General features: G+C 38.7%; 1 protein-coding gene across 2 annotated transcripts in view; it reads right to left on the bottom strand.

The window, feature by feature from the left end:
* Positions 1-12,420, bottom strand: part of LOC115214118 (probable protein S-acyltransferase 23) — a 246,604-nt gene that overhangs the window by 113,583 nt on the left and 120,601 nt on the right. For both annotated transcript variants that reach the window (XM_029783180.2, XM_036504612.1), the window contains one exon: positions 11,677-11,810. In XM_029783180.2, the coding sequence (XP_029639040.1) occupies positions 11,677-11,810 (134 nt within the window). The remainder of the gene's footprint in view (positions 1-11,676; positions 11,811-12,420) is intronic.

Raw genomic sequence — 12,420 nt, 5'->3', positions numbered from 1 at the left:
GCCATGCCTGCACCATATAAGACAGCTCGCTGCCTTATTTAAATCCTAAATATCAATTTCCAAAATAGGATGCAAATATTAGGGTGGTGGCGATGGTATATATCTTTTCTCATCTTTTATGTCCACTTTCTATCTTCTATTTGTATCAGTCATTGGACTTTTGCCATGCTGGAGTACCACACTGAAGGGTTTTGTCAAACAAATCAAAGCCAGAGCCTCTTGGGAGTACAAGACATTGAGATGGCTTGTTGTAAGACATTTTCTCAATAAACAAATTTTATTCATCATCTGATCGATGCTTCAACATCCAGTTTTTCATGCATGCATGGACCAGACAGAATTTGTTGAGGTGGATTTTCTATGGTCAGATGCCTTTCCTGTTGCCAACCTTCAACCGTTTCCATGTAGACTGATATTTCCCCATGACCAGACATGTTTCATGGAAGATGGAAATGAATGACACCACTTACATGATGGTGACACTTGTTTACGACTATCGCATGATATCAAGGGAAGATGGCAGCAATACAAACACACAAACGCACACATACAAATGTCTGTTCATTCATCCATCTGTCCGTTTGTCTCCTTGTCTGTTCGTCTGTCTGTCCATTTGTCCGTCCCTCTATCCATCCATCCATCAATATATACAATGAGCTTCTTTCAGTTTCCATCTACCAAATCCATTCACAAAGTTTTAGCCAATCCAAGGCTATAGCAGAGGACACTTGTCCAAGGTCCCACTCAGTGGGCCCGAACCTGAAACCATGTAGTTGGGAAACTTTTTACCATACAACCATGTCTGTGTTTAACCATGCTTGTATTCTTAAAAAAAAAATGAAAAAAGAAAAAGAATAAAAAAAGAAAGAATTTTATCAAAGCTGAAAGAACAAAATGCAAAGCCAGCCTGTTGGATTCAAATTTAAAACTTAAAGGAATGCAACTAAATATTGCCAGGCATTTTGTCCAAGATGAATGATTCTGTCAATCTATCACAAGTCCTAAATTATTGATCTCCAAATATTGGCTCAAGCTCACATACTGCTGAAAGGTGGATAGAGGAAATTGAATTGATTCCAACAATTGACTGGTACTTTATTTTATCTACCCAGGATAGATGGAAGTTGATGAGTGCTTACCATAATTTGGTGTTCACAGCAGAATTGGGATGGCAGGAGAAGAAACGTATACTGAATTATGTGTGATTAAGAAGTTTGTTTCATAAGCCCATGGTGCCTGCAGGGGACCTTGGACAAAATGTCTTCTACCATAGCCTCAACAGCCTTGAGTTGAGCAAAACCTTTTAACTTTTTGAGTGATATTTTACAAATAAGAGGTGTGCAGAAACCTATTGGGTGTGCATGCATCTCTCTCTCTTTACATTTATGTATATGTATGTAAGCATACATATATATATAGAAAGACATAAAACTTTCTTTGAAGTTTGGTTGGATTTGGTCAGGTTATTTTCAAATACCTCAATGATTTAAAATACAAGAATACATATCATCAGCATGGGTTGGACGGTTTGACTGTGGGCTGTCATCATGGTGATGATATGTATAAACCTGTTGGTTTAAACGAAAGTAACGTGCCTGGTTTTTGGTAACACAAACAATCCCTTATTACTGTCTATATAAATTGTACATCAAACCACAGAATGGCTTTGTAGAAGCCTATAACCAATAATACCATTGTTAAAATTAAAAACAAAAAAAGCACGACATTGAAAAAAAGAAATCACAAAATTAAGTAAATAAGAATAATGCAGACCAATATATCAACCATATTCTATCCATAATATAAACTAAAAAAAGATCTCTGTAGAGTTATATACTCTTTTCTACTCTAGGCACAAGGCCTGAGATTTCTGGGGAGGATGCCAGTCGGTTAGATCGATCCCAGTACACAAATGATACTTAATTTATTGACCCCGAAAAGATGAAAGACAAAGTCGACCTCGGCGGAATTTGAACTCAGAACGTAAAGACAGCCGAAATAATGTAGAGTTATATACTGTTGAAACATGTGTTGCAGAGGTTGTCATTTTTTTTTTTTTCCAGTTATATGATCCTTTCTACTGTTGACCCCTCTGTAGTGTGAAAGAGGAAAGCAAAGCAAGGCAAGAAAAGTAATGTTCCTAGCCTAGGGGGCGGGTACTTGCAACGTGATGCGTTTAGCGAGGTTTAAGTTCTTGACCTTGTAGTTAGTTGTCAGTCAGCTTAACCTTATAGTTGTAGTCAGTTGTCTTGTTAGATCGAGTGTCTGTTGTGTGGTGTACGGCGAGGAGGTGGTTGGGTTGTTTGTTGGGTTATTATTAAAGTAGTCTTTGATGCTTACTTACTTCTCGTGATGACCATTTCTGGTAGTTAATGAACTTGATTAAGATGATGGCAGTACAGACAGGCAGATAGACAGACATAAATGGAGAGAGAGAGAGAGAGAGAAAGAGAGAGAGAGAGAGAAGAGAGAAAGAAAGAAAGAGAGAGAGATAGTCACCAGGATAGAAACTGAGAAAGAGAAGATAGATAGAGAGAGATAGCTAGAGAGAAAGAGAGTGAGAGAATATCATAGGGATGGGAGCCCAGAGAGAAAGAAAGAAAGAGACGGAGGAGGAGAGAGAAAGAAAGGAAGAGACAAATAGATAGTGAAGAGAATGAGGGAAGAGACAATGAGGAAGAGAAGCTAGCTAGAGATAATAAGAGGAAAGAAGGAAAGATGAAGAAAGAAAAAAGGAGATGGTGAGAATGGATATGTGTGTGTGTGTGTGTGTGTATGAGTGAGTGAATGCTGTAAAAGATAGATTATTTCACAGCACTATATTAATAACCTGTCAACTACCAACAATCAGATGAAGGTTAGGTGACCAAAAATAGCTCAAATAAGCGCAAAAGATAGAGACAGGGCAGCGAACAAGTGTGTTCTTTTGGAAGTTACAGAACATTGATTACTGTGTGTTTGTGCTTGAGTGTGAGTGTGTGTATGTGTGTGCAAGGATATCAACATCTTAACACTATATTTTGATATCACATTATTTGTTTGAATGATACTGTCTTCTGTTACATAGTTATAACATTGTCTGTTCCTGCTGAGAATATCATAGTTACATCTCTCTCTCTCTTTCACTCTCTCTCTCCCTCTCTCTTTCTTTCATTTTGCCTCCCCCTCTTACCATTATTAACTCCTTCTCTATGAGCAGACCTTTATAACTTACACACAGATAAACATGTATTGTTTCAGTACAATTTTTACTATAAATATTGTTAGGGATGGCAGTACTGACTATAAATAGAAGTGTAGTGAAGGGTCCACAAGGATAGTGTTGGCTACAGTTATATAGGAACAGTCACAGAAATGAAGAAATGACTATGAGTATGAAGAAAAATTTGTGGAAAAACCTTTATGGGTTTGACAGAAAAGTAACTCTACAGGAATCCAAATGAAACTCACAATGGAATAATGCTCCTACATCTGGGACAGGGCTACTGTTGTTGTACACAAGAACAGCCCAGCCAGCATCCAAAGGAAATCCCTGCTCTCTTTAATGAGCTGGAAGGAAATCACTCACCATTACAACTCAAGTTCTTACCCACAGATACGCAGACTTGAAATTCTGTTTGTCTTACCCCTACCATAGTGGCCTCTGTTCAGAAGAGCAAGCTGATTGTAAACCACTTCAACCCAATTCTAGCTAAAGGTAAAGTTACTTTTTTGAGTCGTACTGACTCATAAGAGCCAGTTTCCTGGTTTCTGTGGCATATATACTCCCCACCTGGATGGGACACCAGTCCATTGCAGAATAGCTCATTTTTGCCAGCTGAGTGGAGCAATATGAAATGAGGTGTTTTGCTCAAGAACACAATGCGTTGTTCAGTCCAGGAATTGAAACCACAATCTTATGACCATGAGTCGAACACCCCTAACCACAAAGCCACAACCTCCACCAACTCAACCCTACTTGACACATGTACCACCTATGTGTCTCCCCCACCATCGTTTCTCCCCATCTCTGCACTAATAAATCACCACCATATCCTCTCTCTCTTCTCTCCTCTCCTATTTCTGTCCATCTATCATACTATAATCACTCATCAATTGTCACAAAGCCTCCCCCCACCCTCAATATCATTCCCCAATTCAGTTGAGTAAATTTGTTTTATGTGGTGACCTCATGGGTGCAGGTGCCACATACAAAGCACCCAGCACAATCTGTAAATTGGTTGGCATTTTGGGTTTGCTATAGACAATATATGATTTTTGTGGGATCTGGTGGGTGGCAAATGAGGGGCAGCACACACTCTAGCTACATTAGTGCTAAGCACAGTCTTCTGGCTTGCCAGCTCTTGTTGAACCATCCAACTAATGACAACATGAAAAACAGGTATTAAATGGTGATAACAATGATGATGATGATGGTGATAATGACACAACTCTTGAATGCTCTGGAATGCATTGTCATTGATTTTCTTGTGGCTGTAAGGTGCTTTGAGTCCTTCAACATCAATATTGTAAATTAGGGGACTGGGGTATATTTTGATCAGTCACATTCTTCAAGGTGGTACCCCAGTATGATGACAGTCCAATGACTGGAACAAGTTAAAGATATATATATATACTAGCAGTATCGCCCGGCGTTGCTCGGGTTTGTAAGGGAAATAACTATATAAGCATTTTTAGAGAGTTACTTCCCTTATAAATTTGGGCTTTCTTAGCCATTTTTGTTTTGGTGTCTTCAAGCCATGAAGTCGTTGTTCTAAAAGAATGCTGGTTTCCTTCACAACGCATTACGACGTTGATTTCTTTACACTCCCTTCACCACAGCTTCACGAGGGAGGGAAGGGGGAGAAGCAAACAGGTGCAGCTGTGAGCGTGGACGCCAACTCCGCCACCATCGACATACGATGCATTTTATGCATTAAAATGGAATAAAAAATGATGTTAAATTATTTTTAAAATCGTAGACTCATCGTTGACGCGCGCTAATAGTCAGACGGGCTCGATATGAATCACGACTATAAGATACCCGAATTTGGTTAAACTGCACCGCAAAATGTGGGAGGAGTTAGGAATCTAAATTGAAGGGGACAGACACTCACACAACTAGAGTTTTATATATATAGATATCAAAGCAATGATTAATAAATTCACGAAACCAGTATGCTTTTAAATCTCTTTACCAATTCACAATAATGAATTTTATTGCTTTTATTCTTACCTCAATTCATCTAATTGTATATATCTATCGTTACTTTTCATAAAAAGCCTTTACTCTTTTTGATTTCCAATGTGCATTTTCGCTTATTTTTCTTCTTACTTTCCCCTTACATTTCCACGTGTAGTTTCTATTTTCTGTTTGTAACATATTTCTATTATATATATATATATATATATAATGTCTTGAACAATAACAATATTGTTTACAATGCCAAGCAAAATAAATCAGAATCACTTATAATAAGTAAGTCACACAAAGGTTGCCAAAAACTATGTATTTAGTCACCGAAGGTTCCCAACTCTTTTCTGGGGAGGCGAGAGAATAGGATTTACACCCAAAGTCATTACATCTCCAGATAATTGTTGGCTCACATTTTCTTTCTTTAATTGTTTTTTGTGTTTTGTCCTATTTTTCTGATAGCTTAATCCTCTCTGTAACTATACAAACTCAATAAAGTGGATATAGATAATGTCAAGAACAATAATTTTTTTTTTGTTTTGTTCTTTTAAGTTTCATTCTTGTGTGATAGAAATGATGAATGATTTTAATATCAGAAATCTGTTATATGTGCACAAGAACTTATGATATATATATATATGCTGAGAGCTAAACCTAGAAATCTTAAATAACTGGCACTCTGTTGGTTATGTCAATGAGGGTTCCAGTTGACCCCAGCCTGCTTGTGAAATTAACATGCAAGTGACTGAGCACTCCACAGACATAGTTACCCTTAATGTAGTTCTCAGGGAGAGTCAGTATGAAACAGAATGTGACAGGGCAGGCTTTTTGAATTACAGGTATAACTCATTTTTAGCAGCAATGTGAAATGAAGTGTCTTACTCAAGGACACAATGCACTGTTGGATTTTGAACTCACAACCTTATGATTATGAACTGAATACCTTAACCACTAAGTCACATGTCTTCATCATGAATATTCAGCATTGATGCAGAGGCATCACTGTATATACATATACATCCAATGGGTTTCTGTATAGTTACTATCAAATTTCACATACGAGTCTAAGGTGTTGGTCAGCAGGATTGAACTCACATTGAATAACTGCAAAGCAAATGACTTATCCACAGAGCCAGCATGGAGAAGGAAAAGCATAGTGGCTTATCCAAGAATACAACAAAATACCTGGAAGAGATCTGAAATCCTGCCCTCAACCCTCAATATATGTGCGCATGTGTGCGTGCACCACACACATGCAAATTTAAAAACGCTTTAATACTTTGGTATTCTGATTATTCTGCTAAATGTATGGCTGTTTTGAATTAATTAGGCATTATCTTGTAGCCCTGAGACTTTGATGATGTGAGTGTTATACTTTTAGAATGACATTGTACGGTATGTGTGAAAGGTCAGACCAGGCAAGTTTGAACAGAAAACTGGTAGAATATTTGGGTCAGATATACTTGGTTTAAATGCTTAAGGGTTAAGACTTATGCACCAGTAGTCTAACATTCTTTGTATTTAAGGCGGTGAGCTGGCAGAATCATTAGCATGCCGGGCTAAATGCTTAGCTGTATTTCATCTGCCTTTATGTTCTGAGTTCAAATTCCGCCGAGGTCGACTTTTCCTTTCATCCTTTTGGGGTTGATAAATTAAGTACCAGTTACGCACTGGGGTCGATGTAATCGACTTAATCCATTTGTCTATCCTTGTTTGTCCTCTCTGTGTTTAGCCCCTTGTGGGTAGTAAAGAAATAGGTATTTCATCTGCCTTTATGTTCTGAGTTCAAATTCTGCCGAGGTTGACTTTGCCTTTCATCCTTTCGGGGTCGATAAATTAAGTACCACTTGCGTACTGGGGTTGATCTAATCGACTGGCACCCCCCACCCCCAAAATTTCGGGCCTTGTGCCTTGAGTAGGAAAGAATATTCTTTGTACTTGCATCATAATGGTGACAGAGGTAAATCATCAGAAAAGCATGCTTGTAACATTTGCATTGTAGTTTCAATTCCTAGTCAAGAAGCTATTATATTTAATTTTCCCCTTGCACATTTCTTTGAGATGGTTAATCAATACCACTCACTTGCAGTGTCTGACCCCCTTTATATGTATTTTGAATGTTGTGCAAGTAGAACTGAAGACACAGTTTTCAGTAATGCAACAAAGTTTTTAAAAACTCAACTCCTTTTATTTCCTTATATGAAGCTCCCTGCATCCTGAGATGTGAGTAAATGCCTGAACCACTGAGCATCACTGTGAATTAATAAAATATGAGCAGTCCCTGACATTACATGGATTAAAAGTGAACAGTTAGGATTAAAATATTAAGAGTGATAATTACTTTACTAACTATCAAATGGAAACAGCATGTTATTAATCAGTAAACTACACTAAATACTGTTCTGGTTCTTAATCATTTTGAAACAATAGAAACTGCTGCCATCACCACCACCACCATTTTTATTATTATTATTATCATTAATATAGTGGCAAGCTGGCAGAATTGTTAGCATGCCAAGCAAAATGCTTATTGGCATTTCATCTGTCCTTACGTTCTGAGTTCAAATTCTGCTAAGGTTGGCTTTGCCTTTCATGATTGATAGAATAAGTACTGGTGAAAGACTGGGGTCGATGTAATCGACTAATCCCCTCCCTGAAAATTTCAGGCCTTGTGCCTTTAGTAAAAAGTATTATTATTATTATTATTATTATTACTATTATTATTATTATTGCCTTTGCACAGCTTCTAACGCTAGAAATATAAACTACGGTGTCAGCTGTTCACTTCTAGTGAACTAAGGTAACACCTCTTATTTTTCGAGCACCTTCTGGAGTATTCAAGCAGTTCCAAGCAGTGCTGTTTTCTGCAAGTGCTCCACCCTTATTGCAGCCCCTATTTGTATGTATATATATATATATATATATATGAAATACAAAAATGGGACAAAAACGCAAAACATCCAGACAGTTAGGTGATACAAAAAAGGGACAACAAAACACCCAGACAGCCGATATCCCTCTGCCTCTACTTCTTTCTCTTCTCTCCCCACATGACTGGTGTTTAGCCAAGCCTGACCTTTCTTTCTTGGTTTGACTACCATCTGTGCATCATCTGTATTCCTCCCTGTGCCTGTCTAATCCTATGTCCCTGCCAGCTTAATTTAATTTGTCCTTAGTCGAAAGACACCCGTTGTGAATGTCCTGTTATTTGTATTTATGTACCATTTCTCCGTTTTTTTCCTGTCCTTGTTTTTGTATACATTTGCTGGTTTCTTCCAAGGAATCTAGTGCTCTTAGCTTAGTTTTTCCTTGGGGTTAGCCAGATTGGAGCAATCTCGAGTATAACCAGCCAAAATTGCAAAGATAATCTGGAACTTGACTGATGAAAGAAAACTCTGAATGACCCGTCCTTGTTTTCTTTGTATCGTCTGTCTGGATGTTTTGCGTTTTTGTCCCATTTTTGTATTTTTTATATATAAAAATATAGCGGTGTACATACACTTTGGTCTCTCTCTCTGTATATATATATATTTTTGAAAAATTGAATAAAACTGCTTTTCTGATAATTTTTCCACTTTAATAATTAGACTTATAAACATCTAATTATTAAAGTGGAAAACTTATCAGAAAATCCATTTCTATTCAATTTTACAAATATATAATACTGTACCAAAGTCTTTCTATTTCTACTACTACTACTACTACTACTACCACTATCACTACTATTACTACTACCACTACTACTACTACCACCACTACTACTACCACCACCACCACCACCACCACCACCACCACCACCACCACCACCACCACCACACCACCACCACCACCACCACCACCACTACTACTACTACTACTACTACTACTACGCACATGTATTTATTTGTTGGTATGCATAAATACAGACAGACAGCCAATCAGTTAGGCAACCAATCAGACAGACAGACAGAAAACAACATTAAACAAATAGTCAGACAGACAAACAGACAGATAAACAGCTTGAAATCTTCAGGTAGTTGTCAGACAAGCAAAGTCAATTAGATAGCATAGACAGAATCAGAAAACACCTGCCCCCCCCCCTCACTCCACCAGCACCACTACTACAATAACAAAAACAATAAGGAACTACACATGTGAACAACAAAAGCCACCACCACCCCACCAAGAACAATAACACCAGCCCCACCACCAGCACCATCATCATCATCATCCCCTGTTAAGGCGGCTGCTTATGCCACAGCTTTGCTGTAATAATTGACAGCTAAGTAGTCTTAACAAACAGAAGACATGCCAAAATAGTTTAAATTAAAGTAAGGCCTGGAAGTTACACATGTAGGGTTCATGTTCATGGAGAACAAGGTACATTATGCCAATGTCACACTCAACATGCAGCAGCAGCATGAGCCAACAAGGGAACCAACCTATAAGTAGTTGCTCAACCCAGCCAGAAATAGCAGTCGAATCTCCTTCACATCATACCCTAAAAGACCTCCTTCGGTCATGACTGACCATGGGATTGCATATAGAAAGTTCCCATCTGAGGCACAAGTGTGGGCAAGGTTGTTTTGTGGAAGACTAGCAGTTGCCCATGCATACCGGCCTCCCCTCTCCACACCACCGACGCTGTCCAAGGGAAAGGCAAAGTCCAATACAGCTTGGCACAAGTGATGCTGCAACTCGTTTCTGCAGCTGAGTGAACTGGAGCAACATGAAATAAAGTGTCTTGCTCAAGAATACTACACACAGCCTGGTCCAGGAATTGAACTCACAATATCATGATTGCAAGCCTGATGCTCTACTACTGAGCCATGTGCCTTCACACCCTACTACTGTCTTAAAAGCAGGAGACATAGGATAATGTATTTAGGTCTAAATCAGTGGTGGCTCGTGTATAGGCACTGCGGAACTGCAGCATCCCCTATTTCCTCTCAATATTATCACAAACATTCAATATAATGAGTCCTTTTTCTTTAATACTTTCCTTATACTTGTACATTATATAATCCTTAAGCTTAATAGAACTGTGCGCTTCACAGTTCCAGCGACATGGTGTTTGGCTGTTGTGTGCATGCTCACATGTCTAAGATAGGAAGCTGAATGCTAGGGAGAGAGAGAGCACTGTGGTTCATGCAGTGCTGACTCTGGTGTGCTGGTGAAAGGTAGAGTTTCTTTTTGACTTCATGTGTGTTGTGCTTAAGAATGTGTTTATATTCTTGAATGTGATAAAGTGTAGAATTAGATTATTATCCTGCTTCCAGCTTCAGTGTTACTGCTAGGATTTGAAAAATAGGGCAAATTTTTACCCCCTTATTTGTGATATAGGGGTGATTTTTGAAAAACAAGGGGTAATTCACAGCGGTGTTCAGTGAACAAATTAAACACAACCCGGTAATGGCTAAAACATGAACTAATTAAGTTTATGTACAAATTTTCTTTTTATATGTTTGTTTCCTTTTACGCAATATTAAAACAATGGCTCAAAATTTTCTGAAGAGCACCTCCACTAATTTTATCTGCGAGCTGCCACTGGTCTAGATCAATGTTTCCAACAACTTTTTTTTGCCAATGGACCCTTTTCATTCCTATTTTACTCTACTGGACCCTAATAAACATTCAATGTTTTAAAAAAGTCACATATTTTTATAATTAAATATTATTAGGAACTGTATAAAAAATTGTGAAAATATTTCATGAATTGTATAACAAAATTATTGCAGATAAATTTTAGCAACAAAATCTTACATGGAACCCCAAGGGCCATATGGACCCTGGTTGAGAACCACTGCTATAGATACAGAATGGGTTTCTTATTTCTTTATTGCCCACAAGGGGCTAAACACAGAGGGGACAAACAAGGACAAACGGATTAAGTCGATTATATTGACCCAAGTACGTAACTGGTACTTAATTCATTGACCCCGAAAGGATGAAAGGCAAAGTCAACCTTGGTGGAATTTGAACTCAGCATGCAGTGGCAGATGAAACACCACGAAGCATTTCGCCCGGCGTGCTAACGTTTCTACCAGCTCACCACTTTTCTTTACTTTATTATACAAAGATGGGTTGTTCATAATGGGGCATACCTATAAACATAGTCCTGCTGGATCAGGGCTGTCCTGGGCAGTAGTTCTAGCTGGAGTTGGAGGGTGTCCATCCTTTTAGGTGGTGGGGGACACTTTTGGGCATATCGTATAAGCTTGTATAGGCTTGAGAACACAATGGGGAGGGAGCATGATGGGGAAGGAGCCTGATGAGCAGTGGGACCTGACAGGGAGAGGGACTGATGGGGAAAGGGCACAAACTCAAAGACTGCCTCAAGCAGCATGTACACCAAAGGACCTGGGATTAAACAGCAACATTATACTACAGTACCTAACACTGTGCCCCAACATGGTTGCTAGAAATAGCAATCAAATCTTCCTCATATTCATACTCTAGTCTTAAACAGAAAGAAAAAGAAAAAGAATAAGGAAAAAGAGAAAAAAAATTAAAAATTGTCATACCTGTTCACATAACTCCTTAACGGCTGTAAGGTTTCCACTAATACAGGCCAAATGAAGTGGCGTTTGGCCATAGTTATCTTTGCGGCGTGGACAAAAACCAGAGTAAATGAGCAATCGCATCAACTCAGAGTAACCTGAAAAACAAAATATACATAACATTAAAAATTGTTTCAAATTTTGGCACAAGGCGCAGGAGTGGCTGTGTAGCAAGTAGCTTGCTTACCAACCACATGGTTCTGGGTTTAGTCCCACTGCATGGCACTTTGGGCAAGTGTCTTGTACTATAGCCTCGGGCTGACCAAAGCATTGTGAGTGGATTTGGTAGACGGAAACTGAAGGAAGCCTGTCGTGTATATGTATATATATATATATGTGTGTGTGTGTGTGTGTGTGTGTGTTTGTGTGTGTCCTCCCCAAATTGCTTGACAACCGATGCTGGTGTGTTCATGTCCCCGTAACTTAGTGGTTCGGCAAAAGAGACCGATAGAATAAGTACTAGGCTTACAAAGAATAAGCTCTGGGGTCGATCTGCTCGACTAAAGGCGGTGCTCCAGCATGGCCACAGTCAAATGACTGAAACAAGTAAAAGAAAAGAAAAGAAAAGAAAAGGCCAGCAATTTTTAGGGGGAAAGGGTTAAGTTGGTTACATCGATCTGAGGGATTAACTGGTACTTATTTTACCAATCTTGAAAGAATGAAAGGCATAGTTGATTTTGGTGATTGTATGGGATCCAAGTACTACAA

This window comes from Octopus sinensis, linkage group LG7 (assembly GCF_006345805.1).
Source record: "Octopus sinensis linkage group LG7, ASM634580v1, whole genome shotgun sequence".
Classification (NCBI taxonomy): domain Eukaryota; kingdom Metazoa; phylum Mollusca; class Cephalopoda; order Octopoda; family Octopodidae; genus Octopus; species Octopus sinensis.
The sequence above is the reverse complement of the archived record's forward strand: the minus strand, read 5'-3'. Positions and strand labels throughout refer to the sequence as shown.